The following is a 21,791-nucleotide window of genomic DNA, read 5'->3' on the forward strand; positions in this document are numbered from 1 at the left end:
TTAGTTCTGCGATGTCTCAATTTCTGTTATGGGATTACCTTGTTCGGCAGCCTATATAAATCGGTGCGGTTTCTGATAATAAACAGTTGGAAGTTGGCGCCCGTGTCTGTCTGTTCGTATCTTCGCTTCGTCCCCGTCTTCTTTGCGTCATTACAGTTTTCTCCTCAAGTTCCTACAGGCTTTGTTTCGTTGTCATAGCTTTCTCTGGTTCAGATATGTCAGCGATGTGTGCAATCCAGCGTCTTACCTTACTCCGTGAAGAGACTTTGTTAAAGGAGTATTGACAAACTTTTGAAGGCGAGATAACTTGTGGGATAGATTTGTGTGGGCACGTACGCATCACCTGCGAAATATCAAGGGATAATATCGCCTAGAACTTCTTTAAAATCGATTTTAAAGTGCGTGTCGCGCCACTGCACGCGAAACTCGCCTTTGATTTTCGTGTAACCAACCAACCACCACCTGCTCCCCAAGTTTGTGCTGGCTGTCACAATTCTTGCGAGTGCTCTCTCCTAGCAGAACTAAAGTCCTTAGATTTTTCCTAGGGACTTTAAGCAGAACTTTTCAACGGGAAGAGGGGGCACACTTGCACGGGAGTGCAAAGGCTGGTGTCCTTGCCTCGGCAGTGCATTTTTAGGGGGTCACGCATACTTACAAAGCCTCAGAGGGGATATAGCAGCACCCACAAAGCCTTCGTTGAAAAGAGTTGACGGCGCGGTGCGTATGTGCATGCGGTTTTGTGTGCTCACGTAGTCAACTATGTTTTAGGAAGTTGAAATGGCTCTAGCCACAGCTTAAAGAGAGAGCCCAACGTTTCGGGATAGATTCGGTCCTTTCCTCAGGGGGTGACAGCTTTGGTCATGGAAGGATCGCCGCGTCTTGTTCTCTCACCACGGCTCCAGCTATACTGGGGGCATTGTTCCATCGAGCGGTTCACATTTGCAGGTGTGTGCTGAATGTGCCAAGACTCGAGCAAGAGCCTCCTTCGCAGATTCCTCTCTGTTTCTAGAACAGAAGCGCCATCAAAGTCGATTTTATGGTCGTGCTTCTCACAGTGCTCTGCAAGAGCGCTGCGCTTCCATCTTCCTGACGTCGTTCTTGTGTTGGCGTACCTGACGTCGTTCTTGTGTTGGCGTATTCTCTCCGGGAAATACTTGCTCACGCCTATGTAGCTGACTGGACACTCAGAACACGACACCTTGGTGATGGTCGGTCTTTAGTCCTCGGTAGCAAGCGGGCGAGCGTCGATTCCGGTTTGTGAATTACCGTGACCCCCGCTTTTCCGAATACCTTGGAGAGCTGTTCACTGATGCCCGGCACATATGGAATGACGACGCGCCGGGCTGGCTTCTTCGATTCCATTGTAGCCGTTGGGGTGGCCAGGGAGGGAGGGGGGTCGCGTAGTGTCTCTTGCTCTCTCTCACTGCGGTACGGTGGCTGCCCTCTCGGTACACATAACTATTCACATAACTATTCTGTGTTCACTCAGCGCTCTCTGAAACCGAAAATTAACCGTCGCGTGCTCGAGGAAACGAGCTTTCGATGCGTGCGTAATAAGTGAGTCGCAGAAAAAACAAGATCCAAACTTTTTCTGTCAATGCTCCTTTAAGCTGCCACCCCCTTTTGCTGAGGTTGGTGCATCACGCAGATCTAAACAGGATGTGTAAAAATGCAGGACGTTCTGTAAAGGGTAACTAACAATCAATGTATATTTTGGTGGTTCGTTTCAATTCATATTTTGCTCAACATGATTTATTACAAATTTTTGTGTTAACAGTGTCAAGAACCTGCTTGTAACTGAGCTGCTGTCTTCGTACGGGGGCGAAGGACTCCCTCAAGCCATTAAAATGGCTTTTCCCTTCACCTCCGATCACATGTATTGTGATGAATCAATAAAATCAAATCAAATCAAGCAAGGGGTTGAGGAAATAATTCTTGGATAGAGAAGAAGAGAAAAGCACAGGATAGTAACTGTCTGTCGTCGAAAAGGACATCTCAACCCTCCTGTCCCGGTGTGGAAGATTGAAATAGCAGAACAGAGGCTCAGCGTCGTTGAAAAAGGGGGTGAAAAGTTGGAGGAAAGACGAGGGCACCATCTCGAGTTCCCAGAACACAAACTGGCAGGCTGGGGCAACTCTTTTACCTATAAAAAAAAAACGGCGGGTGGTCGGCGGCACTGGGAATCGAACCCGGTAGCTCCGGCATTGGAAGCGGACGCTCAAACCATTCGGCTTCCTCTGCGGTTTGGGAAGTGGTAGCCGGGGCAACCTGACAAAGGAGGTGGACGCAGGCACTGGACGGAAGGAGGGGGTGGGGTGTATACAGGCTTTGGGGGGGGGGGGGGCGATCGCCCCTACCGCCCCCCCCTCTGGATCCGCCTCTGGCGGGAGCGCAAAATAAATGGCAAGGCGTGATACTCCATCGATTCCTCCTGCGCGCCATGCACCGTGCAGGCGCTCCGGTGGATCGCAGCGCCCCCTACGCAAGCATCCGCGGCGCGGACGCGGCCTTGCATGGGGACGGCGCGGAGACGGCAGACTAGCCAGTATATTCTAGGGACCGTAGTTGAGGCGAGCCGTTCGTCAGTTCGAGTCTCGCTTTGAGTGGGCTGTGTGTGGCGTAGCTCAATGGCGCCAAACGAGCGTAGTCATTATAGTGCGGCGTATAAAAGGAAAGTTGTGCTAGCCGCGGAGTCGTCCTCCAACGTTCAAGCCGGGCGGGACTTTGGAGTGGACGAAAAGAATGTTCGTCGCTTGAGGGGCCAACGGGAGAAGCTCTTCGCGTGCGCCGCAACGAGGATGGCTTTTACCGGTCCACGGAAAGGCCGTCACCCTGAAATGGAGACGGCATTGGCCGACTTCGTTCGGACGCAGCGAGCAGCTGCCCTTCCAGTGATAACGGAAGTGCTCCAGGCGATGGCGAGGGCGCTTTCAAGGGAGCAAGGTGTTTCGGCGGCAGACTTCAAAGCCAGCCGAGGCTGGCTGCAGAAATTCATGAAGCGCTTTGGCTTCAGCCTCCGTCGTCGCACCTCAATCGCCCAAAAGTTACCGGCTGACTATGAAGAGAAGTTGCTGGAGTTCCAGCGTTTCGTGCTTCGGAAGAGAGAAGCGAGAGCGTATCTGCTAGGCCAAATCGGCAACGCGGACCAAACGCCGGTGTATTTTGATATGCCGGTGGCGTACACAGTCTCAGAAAAAGGGGCCAAGGAAGTGAAGGTGCGCTCTGCGGGCTATGAAAAGCAGCGCGCGACTGTGATGCTGTGCTGCACAGCAGACGGGCACAAGCTCCCTCCTTATATCGTTTTTAAGAGGAAGACTCTGCCCGCCAAAGAGGCCTTCCCGCGAAACGTCATTGTGCGGGCCGACGAGAACGGCTGGATGACCAGCGCCATGGTCGAGGAGTGGCTGAATATCGTATGGCGGCGGCGTCCAGGCGCCCTTCTGTGCAAGCATTCTCTCCTCGTGCTGGACTCGTACCGCGGGCACTTGACCGACAGCGTCAAGGCTGCGCTGGCTGAAATGGACACCGACCTCGCCGTGATACCGGGTGGTATGACGGGCCAATTGCAGCCACTTGATGTTTGCATCAACAAGCCGTTCAAGGATCGCCTGCGGGGATTATACACGGATTGGTTAAGCACCGAGGACCACCAGCTGACGCCGACGGGCCGCATCAAGCGGGCATCTGTCTCAGTTGGCAGGCTGGGTGGCTGCAGCGTGGGACGACATCCCAGGAACTTTGATCGTGCGCTCTTTCAAGAAGTGCGGCATATCAAATGCGCTTGATGGCACCGAGGATTGCGCACTGTTTGAGGACAGCGACAAAGAGATCAGCGACGACAACTCGGAATGAGTGCGGCATCTTGATGATGAACCAACTGCTCCGTTTCATCTTCATATTTTCAATAAATGTTTTCTCTTTGTGAATTTTACCCGGCCTACATTCGAGGTAAGTTTTTTTTTTTTTCGGGCTTCGGACTTTAGGGGGTCGGCTTAGAATCGGGGTCGGCCTAGATTCGAGTAATTACGGTAAACTAATAAATGACATTTTCTCGTGCTTTGCATTGCACAGGACTACAAGTGCAGATAGAGAGGGCAATGTGTTTACATTTGCAGTTTACTCTTGGTAGATGACATTGTGGCCACAGAAATGCTTGACCCTTTTTGAAAGTTCTCCTGATTTTCGCAGCAGTAACTCGTGCAATGACTGCATCACCCATAGACCGTCCAAAATCACCCTCACTTGAAGAACTCTCAGGTTCACTGCATTTTGTTTCCTTTCCAGCACAACTCAGAGCATGAACTCGCATTACTAAGTACGCCATTCCTAAATAGGTGGCTGGCAAACAAAACAAATTCTCTCACCTTTACTCTTCAGCAACTCCTTGCGATATCCCATTTTAAATAGTACCGTGCACATCATCTGGAAGAACTGTCACAGCAGGGATGGAAGGGCTGCTCCAAAGTGTAATATTTGTTAGTAACTGCTCCGAAATGGCACTGAGAAACTTAAAACAATTAACTTTAACAGTGTGACCATCCAGCGAGCCTAAGCAAAACCAATAACAACAAGCTGTATAGTACTATCATCCTGATATGCTAGTATGCAGCTTTGCATACTAGCATATTGCCACGCCCGCTTCTTGTTTTATTTTGATGTATTCGGGTTTGACCAGCAAGGACGGTTTGCAACGCTCGACGCTCACCGCACCGCAGTGTTTGAAAAGCTTCACGATTGTAGTAGATCACTTTGTTAAGATTGCGCGCAGGACGCGAATGGTCTAGATTATTCCAGAGCTTGCGCGACCACCAGTGATAAGACTGGGAACTTTGATGCGTGATGTATAAAAGACGGCACGTCCCAGCCATGAGCAGTTTTTTAGACGGCCGACGCCCTGTTAGCCACTATCAGGGTACAGCGTGTATTGCTGTAGTTTGAGTTTTCATTTCCCGGCCACAAGTTCGGCCAAATAAAGAGTTTTATCTTAGACACGCCGATTGCTGCCTTTGTCGAAGTCACGACCCCGTGACATCTGGTGGAGGTGCTGTTCGCCCATGTTGCGGACGCCCGCGTCAAGCCGTGAACTCAGCCTGCGTCGCGGAGAAGACATCGAAGCCAACCACGACCAGCGAACTAGCCGTAGGCAACAAGATGTACCACCGGAGTACGGGCATCTACCCGACAAGACCAGGAGGACCCCGACCATGACCACCACATCAGTGACATCACCACATCATAAGTCCCTGGGTACGCTGTACGCCTCTAACGAGCTCTCCCCCGACTCAAACCACATGGGCACTTCCCTGTAAGCATGAAATTTTGGAGACGCACGTGTTAACATTTGTGCATAGTGCCTAAGAGAGTTTCATTTGGCCACTCCGGGACGTCGTATCGCTCCCGATATTTTGCGCGTTTGTGGTGGGCTGTTCCTTTCAAGTTGGGCGATTGAAATTTAATCTCCAGGGACCGCTGTTCTTCCTCGGCGAGCTTGAGCCTGTACTCCATTTCTCTTTCGGAAATGGAGGGAGCGGGCGTGCCATGGTCCTCGTCACCCCCACCATGCTCGCTCTCATTTCCCGTCATGCTTTCGCTGCGCTTGTCGGGGTACCCGAATCTAGTATGTATATGAGCAGGCCAGCCCAAGCAACACAGAGCTCAGGAATGTGACCAGGAAGGCTCACCTGTAATGTTGCTGCGGGGGCTGCTCAGGACCGCGTAGGATTTGCTCCGCTGGTGCTCTCGACGTCGTGTCATAGCTTGACGCTGGGTTGTTCCCCGAGAAGCTTTCGAGTTCTGTCCTCTGTGAAGTAGCTGCCGCGAAGTCTTTTCCGGTCAGTGTCCAGCCTTTGATCACTCACGAAGTGGAAGGTTGCAGGCTGCTCGTCGACGCTTGCCGGATCCTACCGACACTGACGATGCGCTGCAGGTGAGGTGAAGTTGTGGCTGCTGCTGTTGGTCGAGAACTTGCAGCTCCTTCGTCGTGTCGCCCTTGGGTCGCCTTGTCCCAAGGCCTCGTACTGTGGTCGTTCAGGGAGCGGCGATCCTGTTGACTGCGCCAGTAAATTTTCGTCTGAAGTTGGGAGTAATCGGACAGGTTCTTTGTGGTGAAGCAACGCCGGGCCCGGGCTTCGCGATGGAGATCACCGCCTTCTTTGAAATGTTGCTCCGGAGGAAAACGCCTTCACCACTGAACATTTTATGACACAACTTTATGTACAGAACTATTTACATAGCAAATGGCAGCAAAAAAAAGAAGAATCGCCCCAGTGGCGCCTAAAGCAGCAGTGCCGATGTCCAGCTGGGAAGCTCTTGTAGTAGGCAAAAGACCTCCCGGCTTTCTTGAAGGCTCCTTTAATCCCCTTTTCTTGAAAGACTCCGCGTTGCCTGTGGTCATTGACATCTACCCAAACCGGGTAGGCAGTTCCGTGGAAGGCGCGGGGGTGTTAGTCTGGCCCAACACACCTGCGGAGCTCAGGAATTTTTCAGCACACTTCAGCGTGGGAAAGTGTGTATAAAGGGGGGGGGTCACGTCGAGCGCAACCTTACATGGATATTTGCGAGTTGGCTAAGAATGTTCAGCACGAAAGGTGGCATGGAAAGAGTTTCTTTTTTTTCACTTGGAACCTATGTTTATAAATTGCAACCTTGTGACATGTGTGTTGACAATAAACATGATTTTTGTTGCAGTTTTGTACATCCATATTGTCAATTCTTTTTGTTTTTATTCATATTGTTTTTCTTTTTGCCTGCAAAGGTGAACCCCCCCTCCCCCCCCCCCCCCTAACCCCCAGTTGGCCGTGCGGCCCCCGCTGTGTCGGCTTCATGCAACTCGGCCCTCCGCCTCAAAAGGTTGCTGAGCCTTCGTCTAGTGCGTAAGGGACCCTGTGAGTTTTTCCCCGGAATGATGGGATTTACTCTCTGAGAAGTGCTTCTCGAAAACGTAGTCATGAGGTGTGAGCTCTCGATCTTTCGTTGGTATGACACGAGCCCATGCTTGCAGGATGCGTACCCACTGTTGCAGTTTGGCACGACACATTTCCGCCCCATCATGAAGAAGTGCTGGTGGAAATCTGCAAAGCGATCTCCTTTGTTGTGGCGTGAAATGTGTGCGCAAATATATAGAAGTCAGTGCCGTCAGCGCAACCCGGTAGCCACTGAGTGCACTGAAGAGACAAGAAAGCCTGCAAATGGTGAAGGAATGCGCGACAGCTTGTTCGCGTGAATTGGGAACTTCCCCTCCCAAGGCCACCTACACACGTGTAAGCTCAAACTTTTTTAGCGCGCACAAAAGACGGAGGACACAGAAAGAAGGTACAAAACGAGCGCTTACTCACAACTGATTTATTTTTTGAAAGCGACTAGACATATAAGCACAAATAATCATCACAAAGCATGCGCGGAGCAAGTCATGAGGCATATTAGCAGACTACAACAAGTTAACCACAGTTCAAAAAAGACATTTCTTTATCAGTAAGCGCCACCGATGGTTGACTAATACAATTTTTCCCACACCTACTTATATGGAAAGCTTCCGTGACTTCACGTGTTAGTTTATCATTATGAGCAAACAAAATGTCCGTCTCACTGAAAACAGGATTACAATGACATGATTTGCAATGATTGGACAAGTGCGAAAACGTCTCTTTTCCCAAAGAACTGTTATGTTCTTTTAGACGAGTATTGATGCAGCGACCTGTTTGTCCGATATACATATTTCCACAAGTTAACGGTATCCTATAAACAACCCCTTTTCTGCATCTTATGAACTTAGTCTTCTTTCAGCCCACAACTACATTTTTTCTCTTTTTTGTTAAATTTTTTGGCAACTGCCTGGCACAACTGTTGCACTTTTATGGGAGCGCTGAAAACAACATCAACGTCATACCCGCTGCCAACATTCTTCAAGGCATGAGAAAAATGATGAACGTAGGGCACAACTGCACAGCACTTTTTTACTCTGTTCAGGCTGTTTCTTGAAGATGAATGCACACCCTTTACAATGCGTATTAGTTTATCAACCGCTCTGGTGATAACCGCTTCTGGGAAACCCGCTGACGTTAACCTACCTACTTGTTTAGAAAAGCTATCTTTCATTAAGTGACCGCAGGACTTCACTATAGCGCCTTTTAGGCACGACACTGCTATTCCGTTTTTTACGATTTTCGAATGCCCGGACTTGTAGTGGAGTAAGGGTTTTTCTGATCTAGGGCTGTACATCCAGCACATGTGGTTAGGTGACATTCGCAATGACATTCATTGCGAATGTCATTGCGAATGTCACCTAACCACATGTGCTGGATGTACAGCCCTAGATCAGAAAAACCCTTACTCCACTACAAGTCCGGGCATTCGAAAATCGTAAAAAACGGAATAGCAGTGTCGTGCCTAAAAGGCGCTATAGTGAAGTCCTGCGGTCACTTAATGAAAGATAGCTTTTCTAAACAAGTAGGTAGGTTAACGTCAGCGGGTTTCCCAGAAGCGGTTATCACCAGAGCGGTTGATAAACTAATACGCATTGTAAAGGGTGTGCATTCATCTTCAAGAAACAGCCTGAACAGAGTAAAAAAGTGCTGTGCAGTTGTGCCCTACGTTCATCATTTTTCTCATGCCTTGAAGAATGTTGGCAGCGGGTATGACGTTGATGTTGTTTTCAGCGCTCCCATAAAAGTGCAACAGTTGTGCCAGGCAGTTGCCAAAAAGTTTAACAAAAAAGAGAAAAAATGTAGTTGTGGTCTGAAAGAAGACTCTAAGTTCATAAGATGCAGAAAAGGGTTTGTTTATAGGATACCATTAACTTGTGGAAATATGTATATCGGACAAACAGGTCGCTGCATCAATACTCGTCTAAAAGAACATAACAGTTCTTTGGGAAAAGAGACGTTTTCGCACTTGTCCAATCATTGCAAATCATGTCATTGTAATCCTGTTTTCAGTGAGACGGACATTTTGTTTGCTCATAATGATAAACTAACACGTGAAGTCACGGAAGCTTTCCATATAAGTAGGTGTGGGAAAAATTGTATTAGTCAACCATCGGTGGCGCTTACTGATAAAGAAATGTCTTTTTTGGACTGTGGTTAACTTGTTGTAATCTGCTAATATGCCTCATGACTTGCTCCGCGCATGCTTTGTGATGATTATTTGTGCTTATATGTTTAGTCGCTTTCAAAAAATAAATCAGTTGTGAGTAAGCGCTCGTTTTGTACCTTCTTTCTGTGTCCTCCGTCTTTTGTGCGCGCTAAAAAAGTTTCAACATGAATTCATACCAACTCGCCCAGCTCTCAGTTTTACTGTAAGCTCAACATGTGAGCGAGGAGCAAGGGGCCAGTGCATGCGTCAGACGTCATCTGCTTAGGGGCCCTACTAGCAGTCTTTTCAAGCGCTGTGGGGCCTATAATTTGGGCAGTATCTATCATTAACTGCAGCTAAAATATCTGTCATATCTACCAATTGATGTTACCGACAGAAATAATAATAATATCTGGGGTTTAACGTCCCAAAACCACCATATGATTATGAGAGACGCCGTAGTGGAGGGCTCCGGAAATTTCGACCACCAGGGGTTCTTTAACGTGCACCTAAATCTAAGTACACGGGCCTCAAACATTTTCGCCTCCATCGAAAATGCAGCCGCCGCGGCCGGGATTCGATCCCGCGACCTTCGGGTCAGCAGTCGAGCGCCATAACCACTAGACCACCGTGGCGGGGCTACCGACAGAAATCAGAAATTTTGTAGTGTAAGGAGCGTTATCGCGAATTTTATGTGTCTCGTCCATAGAAGAGCATGTAAACGATCGCAGCACGCCGAAGTGTCATCTGTCATGCTGCCGCGGTCTAGAAGATTCTCCTCCTCCAATCCTTGAACATAAAAAAGAAGGAACACTTGGTGGATAACGTGCACTCTTGTGGTTGTGAGCCATTGTTTTGTGAGGCAAAGATTCTTGGCAAAAGCGGCAATGAACAAGCCCGCTTGTCACTGGAAGGTTTTCTCATTAAGAAGAGGGGGGTGGGGTGCGTTAACGAAGCTTCTGTCACTGCACTCGAATGAACTCAGATACCTCAACGTGCATATCAGATAGCAAATCTGTTTTTATATTCATTTCTTGTTTTTTTCATTGAACACTTCGGCGCATGTGCCAACGGTATATATATTTCATGACGACGTCATGCAATAAACAGTTGACTCATCCCTTGTGTATCTTCCTTGTGTATTGCGCTCTGTATTTCTTTGTCTGAAAACTGTTGTCATCAGTGCATGGACACATCTGTAGTACTAGCTTGCACTTTGCTTGTACATATCTTGTCTGCCTTTCTGCACGTCCAGATGGCTCTGCAGGCTGGTGCTCCGCCCCCTGATGCAAACCCGACGATTACGGTGAGAGCAAGCAGCTGATTTATGGCCTCTTCAGCAGGATGTGTGATGCAGAGTTCATTCAGATCTGTATGCCTAAAACTTTTTTTGGCTGACTGTAGAAATTCACTGTCTCTACAGAAAAGAAAAATCAACACCTCCTAAACTTTCACACAGATCACCACTGAAGGTCACAGCTGAAATAAACACTTGGAGGACGCTTGAGCTTCACCTTCAAGGGTAGAACGCAATAGCTTAATCAGGCCCCGTGCGCATTGCCTTCTTCAACTGCTAGACTGGCTTCGGTTCTCGGTGCATGCCTGAACCGTGCCGTAAGGAAACCATCTGTACGCGTAACGTTGGCCATTTTAAACTATCCTAGAATGCCTACTGAAAGTGCAGTTGTGCAGTGCCCACTATGCCATAATTCCTTTTGCGAATCAGCGAAGGGCCCACTACGTGTTCCTAAGGCAACACTCGAACCTATTAAGCTGCTCACTTTGTTGATGCTTTTGCTGATGATAGTTATTAAACATGTCTGAGCGCTTTGTAATGGCTGGGCCTTTAAAACACCCACTCGTTGCACAATTCACATGTTTTTATGCCTGGCATGATTCTACGCTTCTGCCATGCAGTATTACATGTGTTATGGAGACCCCTGCCACTACAAGACATTCATATAGGCTTTCTTTTTTTCGAAGCTGTTCCAAGCTCTGTGGTAGGACATCTGCTTGCTACGCAGAAGGCCTGGGTTCGATTCTCACTCGAAACACAGATTTTTATTATTTATTTTATTTGCATCTTTCTCGATTTCTTGCTCACAAGCGCCAACACCGCCACTGACGCAGACACTGGAATTTCTGTGAAACGATCTCTTAAACGCTATCGCGTTAATTTCATTTACTTGTGATTCAGGTCCATGTGTCCATGTGTTTAGTGTTGCATATCTGAGCAATGTGTAGCAAAGCATTGTTTTTGTATTTGTACCAACCTTAGCCCCGTCAAAATTGTGAAAATGAAGCTTGAGAACATCTAAAATGTCTATATTTGCATAACGTTAAGCGCAATACTGAATCGACGAGGACGGGACAGGGAGTGACACACACACTGTCCCTGTCCCGTCCTCGTCGATTCAGTATTGCGCTTAACGTTATGCATATGTCGCACCAACAAGGCCAAAGATCCACCCTTGCTATGTCTATATTTGTGACTGTTCCTAATTTTCTGTCAGTGTGTGTGAGCTCAGGGTTTTGTTTTAAGATGTATTGTATTGTAGTAGAATGCAGGCAAGGGGTTTCTAATCGAAGCTGATATCTCGATAAACTTGAAGTCTGTCTACTTAGATTTAGGTGCACATAGAGAACCCCAGGTGGTGGATATTTCTGGAGCCCTCCACTACAGCGTCCCTCACAATCACGATGTGGTTTTAGGATGTTAAGCCCCAACAAATATATCTTGAGCAAGGTTAGGTGTAGCTGGTCGTGTGCACTTGAGATCTTTTCTCTAATGTAGGTGGCCCGAGGAAAAGTTCAGATGAAGGGTTCTCCCTCCCATTTTGTTTTGTTGTAGGTGCGTTTCACTATCAACCCCCTGGCAGTGTCTGGCCTCAAGGTCAACCGGCTAGACATGTATGGAGAGGTGAGGTCACCTGCCCGAATGTCGTTATTTTATTCTTAAACAGTGTCCTAGTGATTGAAGGGATGAAAAATCCTGGGGGTATCGCAAGAGCCAACGTTTCTCTCCTTTAACGCAGAAACTGCCTCACATGTATGCGTATGCTTTGTACACTCTCCCCCAACCAGAAAAAAAGCGGGTATTGAGATAAGCTGGCATGCGCTGAGGAGCACACGCCTAGTGTCGGGGACATTATGCCGAGTCATGAACGTCACAAGCACCTGCTAAAAATGATAGTTTCGCGGTGATCAGAACGTTTAGAAATTCTTGGAAGAAGTTTTCGTTTTGTATCTATCATATCAGATAAATTCAAGAGCCCCCCCTTGAAGTGCTTATTTATGCCTACTGGCTGAAGTGTATTTAAAAGTCACTACTGCTGCCACATCGGTGATCTCGCAGGCTTGAACCAGCACTTTCGCCAGTCCATCCATTTGCGGCCATGGCGGATTCTGAAAGTTAGCTTTGCCACAATGCCAAGGAGTTATGAGGCCGTGCTTATTGAGAATCTGAAGGGGCCACCATCACCGTGCAGTGCGGCAATGTCCTTATAAATAAGCACTGGAAATGCACAAAGGCATGATGGCAGCAGGTGGCAACCGCGCCAGTGCAATTTAATCGCTGAAAACCCTATTATGATAAGCATCTCCAGCTCAGTAGGGCATGTGGCCCAGTGCAGTTATGAGCATACTGCATGCGCTTTTAGTAGGCGCCAACCCAAATGCTGCTGTTCATTGCTGCCTCTTTGTGTGAGACCACTAAGTTGGCTAAACAGACTGGTTGTTTTCAGGAACGAAAGTGGCTTGTGGTTGCCGCGCCCGTGTGTGGTCAGGAACTGAGTGGGCGCGACGAACACTCGAGGCAAATGCCTGCGTATGGTGCAGCAAGGGTGTCGGCAACGACAACATGAGCTTAGTAGGCAACATGCTGCATACAACTAGGGAAGATCAGCTGGTTTACCTGCACTTACCGAACGTGCAGGTAAATGTGTTCACGAGAACCTGTGCGAGCACCAAAATGCCTGATAAGTGTACTGTCAGGCCTTGAGAGCTATTTGGAACGTGGCTGTAGTGATTTGACCACTTGAGTGAAGTAAAAAGGGCGTGAATTAGTTTTTTGGACAATTTTGTGGTCCCTAGGGAATCTGAGAAATCAGACGTTAACTGTGTTGCCATTGTGTGCTTATTACACAGTCATGCAAGAATTATCCATAGTTATGCCATATTGCTAGCACCCGCAGTGGCAAGAATGCCACTCTGGGTGATGTACAGTAAATAAATGGGTCTGCTTTTTGTATCTAGCAATAGTGTGATTTATTGTAAGTGCCTTTCAAGTTGGTACTAGTCAAACCCGGATATTTCAAATCTGTAGGGGATCACAAAAAGTTCTGTTTTAGGTAATTCGATATGTGAAGTATTTTATATTACAGCTGTTTGATATGCGCAATAATAATTTGTTATATGTGGGTTCGACTGTACAAGGTGTGACATTTCATTTGCCTTTGAACTATTTAATTTGACAATGCAGAAAAAGGGAGTGTTGACACTGATGTAACACTGATTCTTGCTTCTTTTTGCAGAAATACAAGCCCTTCAAGGGTGTCAAGTATGTCACGAAAGCTGGGAGGTTCCAAGTGAGAACGTGAAAACAAGTCCAACCTTGATTGAAGTGAAAGTTCTTCTCAGACTGGGCACCGTTCACGTTTCATTGAACTTCCTGAACAGCCCACGAAAAAGGAAATCTGCGCAGTGTGTGATCTTATCACTTGTGTGTGATGCTCGGTTCGCTCGAAGAAAATGAAAGGATAGGATTTGCAGCATTCTTCTGTCGAGTGCATTCCAGGTGAAGGGTAGGAAAAGTGTGACATCCTGCTTGAAGAAAGTTTTTTTTGCGAAACCTTTTACAGTGGGAAAGCTGGACCTTTAATCAGTCAGAGGCTGCCTGGTTTGATTTTTTAAAAGTTGCCATCTAGCTTTTCAAGAAAATGCCAGCTTCTTGCCTCGAAGTGTTATATAAGCTCCATCCCATGTGTCATTATTTTAGGACTTCTTGTTGAGATATGCATTGGACTTGCAGAGTCAGGCAAGCAATCTATATTCATAGTAAGAACTTCTTAAGATAGAAAAATGTGTGGATGCCATCCTGAATGTGTGGCAGTCATAACTGCTTTTGTAGTGTAGTCCATCTGGCGGAAATGCAGACTTTTATTTGGGAACAAATAGTTTAGTGTAAAAAAAATGGTCTTTGCGCTGATGCATTTTTTTCTTTACATGTGTAGGCATTTTAAAACTATAGAGACTGGCTATGTACAGCCTGTTGATCAGCATTCTCCAGGGATAGTGTTATGTGTGGTGGATGATTCAGTAGTTAGTGCATCCAGCAGTGTTCTTGTAAGTGAAGTTAAGCACTGCAAAAGCTGCAAAATATTGACACTTGGATGTTTGAGGTGTTTGTTCATTATAAACTCGTTATTTTCTTTACTTTTGTGAAGTCATAGAAGAACGTGCTTCTTATGTACAGGCAAGGTAAAAAGTTTACAGGATGCATGTTCCCCGAATTCGGGCCAATTTTAGCACGTGGCCATCCTGGTTGCATAGCACTAGCCTGGATAGGTTTTTTAAGTTAAACAAGTCGTATAAAACTTGTGCAATGAAGACTGAATGTACGTCTTATGTTGCACACACATTTTATAGATCAGATGGCACAACACAAAGCCAATAACCATGACCATCAGAGACATACCAGAACTGGAGCAATGCAAGCATAGTGGCTAAGATGATCCACTGGTAAGCAGGTGGTGTGTTACATAAATCCAAAGCAGTGATGCGGGTGCTCTAGTTGGTGCTAAAGCTGTAGGCTATGAACAGGAGCCATGGTCCAAATGGCTGCCTTTCTCTCCCAGTAAGCGGCTCTTTTTTCTCTTGTTGCACAGGCGTGCTTTTCTGCATCATCGTTGTTCGTCGTCAGGGAAGGTTGAGGGCATCGCAATATAGTAGTGCATGAGCGTAGTTATGGTTTTATTTCATATTTCACAGGCTTTCTTTAAACAGCTAAAAAATTGCCGTGCAACATGCACGTTGACACAAAAAAATTTGATTATTCGTTTCTGGATCCTTTCTACAATGCTACGAAATGCACTTGGCCTTAATTTGAATGTTCAAAATTTTGCATACTTGATAACAAATCAAGCGGAATATAAAAAACATTCTAAGGAGCGCCACATAGTGGCAAACCATCGGTGGTTAATCACTTTTTTGAAAGTGCTTGGTACAAATTGCTGGAAACGCTCTGTATATTATAACGCTGTGCATCACCGCTACCTACCTTCAGCACAAGATTGTGGACCCAACACCATGCTTCACTGGAAACTTGTTGCTTTTATTTATTTTGGGACAGGCATCGAAGGCAGCCAAGAGGGGGTGATGCCATCTAATGTGGGACTCTGCCTATAGGTCAGAGTGACAGTCCTTCCAAGTTTTTAACGAGATCAGCTGCACGAGAGTGTTGGATCATAAAACTAGCATAATAAAAGCCAGCAGGCGTCACTGCAAAAGAGTGGCGCACAAAGTATTCAGCGTTTTTTTCTCGGGTTGTGCATCCTCTCAACTTTTGACCCTGCTTGTATATGGATTTGTGCAGCTGCATCTGTAACGCAGATTCTTAATTTTGTTAATTCAAATTGTATTTGACATTTTATGTCCTAAAGGTAATTGAGAATGACTCATTTTTGTGGTACTTTGTACAACTGTCAGATACTATACTCTAATGTGGCATTTGTGTTGACGATTTCTTGTAAACATGTTTCTTAACACTGCGTTATGTTTTGAAGAGAATGGCAGTTGGTAGCCTGCCAGCTTCCACTCTCACTGGACTGTCACGCGACTTCTATTCCAAGCAGCTGTTAAGTGATTGCGGTTTCCTTAATAATATTCATGCTGCATTGGATGAAAAGTGTATTAACTGCATTGAGTTTGTGGGCGTATTCGAACTTTGTGCCTTTGTATTTTCAGTCACTGAATTATGCCGTATATAAATTGTAGTGCCTCTCAACTTGTTAAGTCGGTGTCATGGAATCTTTGTGACAATATTCAACGCTGTGGCAAATCTTCCACTGTACTTTCTCATTTCCAGACCACCATGCACGGCACACTGGTAGTACTAGATAAACATATCAATGGGTCTGTACAATTCATTCTTATCGTTTTCAGTTGTGTGAATATATAAGTAAATATAGAAGTAAAGACAATGAACAAGGTGCTGGATTATTTTATTCTTCCAACGGACAAACTCTCCAGAAAAAAAAAGTCAAGCCTGCTTCCACAGTTCTTGCTTAATTTTTTTCCAAATTCAAGGGACTTTTTCTCCATCTTAACCCTTTCAGGGTCAATGACATACATGTACGTCATCGCTTGCATGTTTAAAAGGCGCACCTTTTTCAATCTTTTCTCTTCCTTGGCATGTGCTGCCACATTGCGGGAATGCGTGGATTATTTTTCTAGTATAGATGTCTCTCCGGGTTTTTTTTTTCCTATGCTTTACTACAGTGGTGCGCCTGCCTATGCCACGTTGTTTAATTTCCAATCTTGTCTGATCTCATGCACAAGACCGCATTGCCGAACGTCAAACCTGGGACCATTACCCCTTTCCAAATCCCTCTCACGTCATACCTATTGTAGTTCCACAGTGCCCTATTTTTCATTACAGCTGCATTCCTGTTGCCCTTAGTCATTACGTATCTTTCGTGCTCCCTTACGTACTCAGCCCCGTTGTTTATCCATGCGCCCAGATATTTGTATTTATCCACTATCGCCAGCGTGACTTCCTGTGTCTTATGCTCACTGCCTTCATTATCATTAAGAATCATGATTGCCGATTTTTCCCTACTGAACTTCAAATTTAACCTATCTCCCTCATTACCGCAGATGTCTATCAATCCGTCTCTCGAAACTGTGACACCACCTAGCGCCATGTCAAGATGCTAACACAAATAAATTGTTGAAGTAATCGCGTTCTTCAGTTTAAAGCTTTGAAAAACAATGTCTGACAATATTAGTGTTCAGCTAGGGAAAGAAGGATTCACACCAGCGGAACTCCTCATGGGAAAACGCCTAAGAACTGACGTGCCTGTGGCACCACACGTGCTGGAGCCACGGTGGAGCACCGTAGAATTTACGAAACGAAACGAAGCCTACAAGGTCAAGCAGGGCCAACAATATAACCGGTGACATAGGACCTTGGCAAGAGATCCCATTCAACCGCAGACAGCCGTCCGCATTCTGTCTGGTGCTCCAACAACAGGGACCGTCATTGGGCCAGCTCACACGCTTCGTTCGTATGTAGTGAGCACACCTGGAGGTCTCACAAGACGCACCAGCAAACATCTCCAGCCGCTACAACCTGTGGCGACAACAAGTGGACGAACCGTGAGAGCTCCAAGTCGGCTTGACCTGTGACAAGAGCAGGAGGGCCACTTCAAAGAAGAGGTGTCGCGGGCGCAGCCACCAGGAGATGCGCTATGTGTACCGCATCACGTGACGAGCGGAAGATCAGGCGGGAAGACGTTGCCTGGGACGAACGTGTGCGATCGTGCCTATTGAGCTAACATGTAGCCGCGCGAGACCGCGTGCTTTAATCCTTAAGTCATTAAACAGTTGTCGTTATCCGTCTGCTCATTCGTGTGCTCTGTTCTCGACCACGACACAAACCATGATATGATTATGAGTCATACAGTAGTTGGCAACTCTTGATTGATTCTAACTGCCTGGAATTAAACAAACGCCGTTGTAGCCTTGAAGAAAAGACTGCTTGTCGAAACATTTGCTCCAGCGACACCTCATGTTCCCGAATTTTTGGTCTCTTCACGTTTCCGTCTTTCCCTGAACTTCAGACGCAAATCTAAGCACACGAGTGCCCTTGCATTTCGCCCCCATTGAAATGTGATCACCGTGGCTGGGAATAATATCTGCATCGTTGAGCTCAGCAGTGCGACGTAAAACGTAATGTAACTAATGCACGGAGCACAGTAGACAGCTAATGCTTGTGGACGATTGTAAGCACCTCTCCACGAGATGCCTGGTAAACCATTCACAAATACAGCATTGCAAGCGTGAGGTTCAAGATGACCTGTTCAGTGATGCTACCGAGGACTTCTGATTTGGAGCAATTTTTGGAGCAGCAAAATTTCCGTTTTGGAGCACTTTGGAGCAGCAAAATTTTCATCTTGGAGCACTTTGGAGCAGATAATTTTGCATCTCGGAGCACACTGGAGCAGCGAATTTTACATCCTGGCCTGAGTACACTACACAAGCATATTGCAATAACATTCAAGCACCCGAATATTACTATGGGGCTCTTATGAAGGCTAGAAATATTTCGATTCATTGCAAATCTCATGGAAAAAATCATCTCAGGAGTACTACATACTTCACTCGCTAATGAAAAATAAAGGCTCATGCAGTTGAGTGTTCTGGATTAACCTCTTCGGCGATTATTTTCGACACTAGCAAATAAACAATACCAGATCAATAAAATTGCACTTTATGAAATAACTCTAAATGCATCTATGTGGTTATCAGCAGACATTGTAGACAAACACCGTGATTTACAGCAGTGCCTCAATGCCAAAGAGCCAAACTATCCCTAATGCATTCCCCTAAGAAAACTCCAAGGCGAAAGCCTGATTATTTTTCTTCTCGATCGACGGGTTGATCCTCCCCCCTCCTTCTCTGCATGCTTTCTGCACCTCACCTGGTTTTGCGCTAGCTCCATGATCGGCGCACCGATTACGGAAGCATTGTAAAGCGACGATGTCATGTGATGGCCTCATCACGTGACATCACGATATATGACGCCATGATGACGTCACAAGTTTTGACGATCTACGACGTGATGATGACGGCATCACATGATGATTATTTTTTGCATCAATCGATTTACGCCGCCGACGGTCAATTTTCGTGTTTGATAAAGCATCTGAGGCTTTCGCATTAATATTGCGTATTGAACGTTAACAACCTGGCCTTACATACCAAACTGTCCTCCACCATGTCACCTCTTTGCCATGCGCGAAACAGCTTCGCTTATCATCCACTTCACAGAGTGAAATGGCTCCTCAACTTTTTTAAAATGTTTATTGTGATAACAATTATATGGACACTCGCCGCGGATTTTTGCCGTCGCTATTGCCGTAATTTTCTGTATAAAAACCAAATTAATAACATCACCACGCGCATTCTAGCCGCGGGTAAAAGCTCGCGAGCGCTGGCGACGAACGCGGCTGAAGCGGAGATTAAACTAGCCGGCCGTCTGTCTCCGTCGCACGGACAGCGCATGAGATAACATCTTCCCGTGTGCGGGCCTGCCGTCGATTGCTCATCAAACAGAGAGGAAACGCCCCACCCGTCTTTCGTAAGGACATGGAGGAAGGAATCAAATAAGGAGAGGCAGTTACGTCACATTTCTTGAAGCCGGAAGTAGGGAAGGGTAGAGAAGGCTCCTTCTCGCAAGGTTGGGCACGCTAAGTCGCTGACGCATGCGTCGTTAGCGGCTAGCAGACTATCACGTCGCGCCTGCAGAGCGTCGGGGCGCCGTCAGCTGACAGACGAGCCGAAGAACGAAGCATGTGATTGTATCGAAGGAAGAACAAAGGAGCGGCAATGCCTTCTTGCAGTGTGCCCGGGTGCCGCTCGCGCGCGATAAGAAAGGAACCGCCACGCGTAAGCGTATTGCATTTGCTTTGTATTTGACGCATGATCGAAAGTAAACGCATGCGCTAGCTCTCAGAACATAATGCACGATACTGCATGCGTGAGCGTAGTGTTCCTCTGCTTTATTCATGGCTGTAGAACATGCTGTAGAGGAATGGAAAGCTGGGCCAGTTGGTGATTCTCCTTGACTATTAAAACATAGCGCAACGACGACGCAGACGACACGATCATTGCGCTGGTGTTTGTCTTTTCGTCTTTGTGCACGTCGTGGTTGCGCGGTGTTTCAATTTTTCGTGGCTGTTTGTCCATTTGTTATTAATGTATGCGAATGCGCGTATGTATTGTTGCATGCTTTCAAACAGCTTTCCCAAAGATCCCCATCGTCGGAGGCTATGGATCGAAGCCATAAGACCCGGTCAACGCGACTGGGAACCGGCGAAGTCGGCTTGCGTGTGCTCAAAACACTTTGCACTCGAACAATTCAATCGGGCGTCGCCGCTGGTAGTTCGCCTCCACGAGGATGCCGTCCCTGCCCTGGTGAGAGACCGCAATAACTGCGCCCTGGAGATTGTCCAATAAATTTCCAACTTTGTGCTTCATGTTTATTCAGCTGAATGCAAGAAAGCAATGGTGCAATTCGGCAGGATGGTCGCCGCGGACAGCTCGATCGCTTTTTTTTTTCCAGGAGAAACGGTAAGTTCAGTGCACGCGACATTTTAGAGTCACTATATGCTACCTAAAGGTAGCATATACAGTAACTCTACGCGACGTAATCTAACAGCAACATCTGAATTGGTCTTCTTACGTAGGGGCATGCGGCGCCTTCAGATTATCCCCGGCCTGTGTGTGTCTTAACGTTTGCACGAACGTCGTGGCACTCGAGCCTACAGTGGCACGGGTCGGTCGTCTACGACCGCATAGAAGATAACTTTGGCGCACATAAACTTACCGCGTACAAAAGGTAAAAAATCCGAGCCCGAGCGCTCCAAGTTGCTTTACAAATCACCTGACTGAGTGAAACAATATTGGGTCTGGCACGTCTTTTCTACCCTTGACGCTGGAACCTTCGCTGAGCGCTCCGGGCCAATGCTTTCCAATCGTCGCCGTCGTGCGCGGGAACGGGTCACCGCCGTCTCCCACATTAAGAGGTGTCGTTTCTTTTTTCTCGGAAATGTAGCATTTCACCGCTAAGGGACACAACAGCACGGTGCCGAAGGCTAACAAGGAAGCTGCGGCGCGACGCCTTTGCGGAGAAGCTGTAGCGGGCTTCGAAAACAACCACTTGCGTCTGCATGCTGAATGAACTGAACACACAATCGTGAAGACCGACGCTCACTGTAGGCTTCGAAAACCGTGCGTCATCCGCGAAACGAAACGATCGCATAAAAATGCATATTCGCAACTCTGTGGCCGGCTCTGTGGTGGTGGAGCAGAGTACACGAGCCGGCGGCGTGCCTGTGGAATCCCAGCAGCCGTTGCGAAAAAACCACGTGACTTCCGCCACACTTCTTGCGCTGTAGCTCGGATAGCGAGGGCCTCTCCTTAGTTTTCCTTCCTCCATGCGTAAGGAGCATGAAAGGACGCCAGGGGAGCGGAGGGGGGGGGGAGGGAGGGGACCGCATCGTTCGAAGGGCGCAGTCGCTTGCGCGCGCGCTATCTCGAGGCGTGAGGAGACGGCTCGTAAATTTGATGTGCTCTCAACGCTTACTTCGTGTTTAGAGAACTCAGAGCAAGAAAATGCTTCGGTTCCTGGAGCGGCCATATTCCCTTAAACCAGTGTTTTGTTGAGTTACGCGAGATCGGATCCAAAATAGTTAGCTGCTAGCCTTACTTCATTTAACAATACAATTTGTTGGTATCGCATTCATTGCTTCGCCCTTAAGCGAAACTGAGTTTTTTTAACCGTCAGCTATTCGCCCTCGAAAGCGAGGGGCGGACGTGTAACATGGGGTAGCCGCTTCAGTGTGGGCCGTCAGCGACGGGCCCGCTACTAACAGCTGCGCACTTGCGGCTGCTCCGACCAGGAGATATGCTTTTATTAATGAAACGACATTTTTAAAAAG

At 47.2% G+C, this 21,791-nt stretch overlaps 1 protein-coding gene across 1 annotated transcript in view; it reads left to right on the forward strand.

The window, feature by feature from the left end:
- LOC119389661 (AP-3 complex subunit mu-2) overlaps window positions 1-17,682 on the forward strand; it is a 101,682-nt gene extending 84,000 nt beyond the window's left edge. The window contains exons 10-12 of the mRNA XM_037657022.2: window positions 10,325-10,375; window positions 11,921-11,989; window positions 13,602-17,682. Coding sequence (XP_037512950.1) covers window positions 10,325-10,375; window positions 11,921-11,989; window positions 13,602-13,667 — 186 coding nt within the window. The 3' untranslated portion in view covers window positions 13,668-17,682. The remainder of the gene's footprint in view (window positions 1-10,324; window positions 10,376-11,920; window positions 11,990-13,601) is intronic.
- The last annotated feature ends 4,109 nt before the right edge of the window (window positions 17,683-21,791 follow it).

The sequence above is a fragment of the Rhipicephalus sanguineus genome, chromosome 1 (genome assembly GCF_013339695.2).
Source record: "Rhipicephalus sanguineus isolate Rsan-2018 chromosome 1, BIME_Rsan_1.4, whole genome shotgun sequence".
NCBI lineage: Eukaryota > Metazoa > Arthropoda > Arachnida > Ixodida > Ixodidae > Rhipicephalus > Rhipicephalus sanguineus.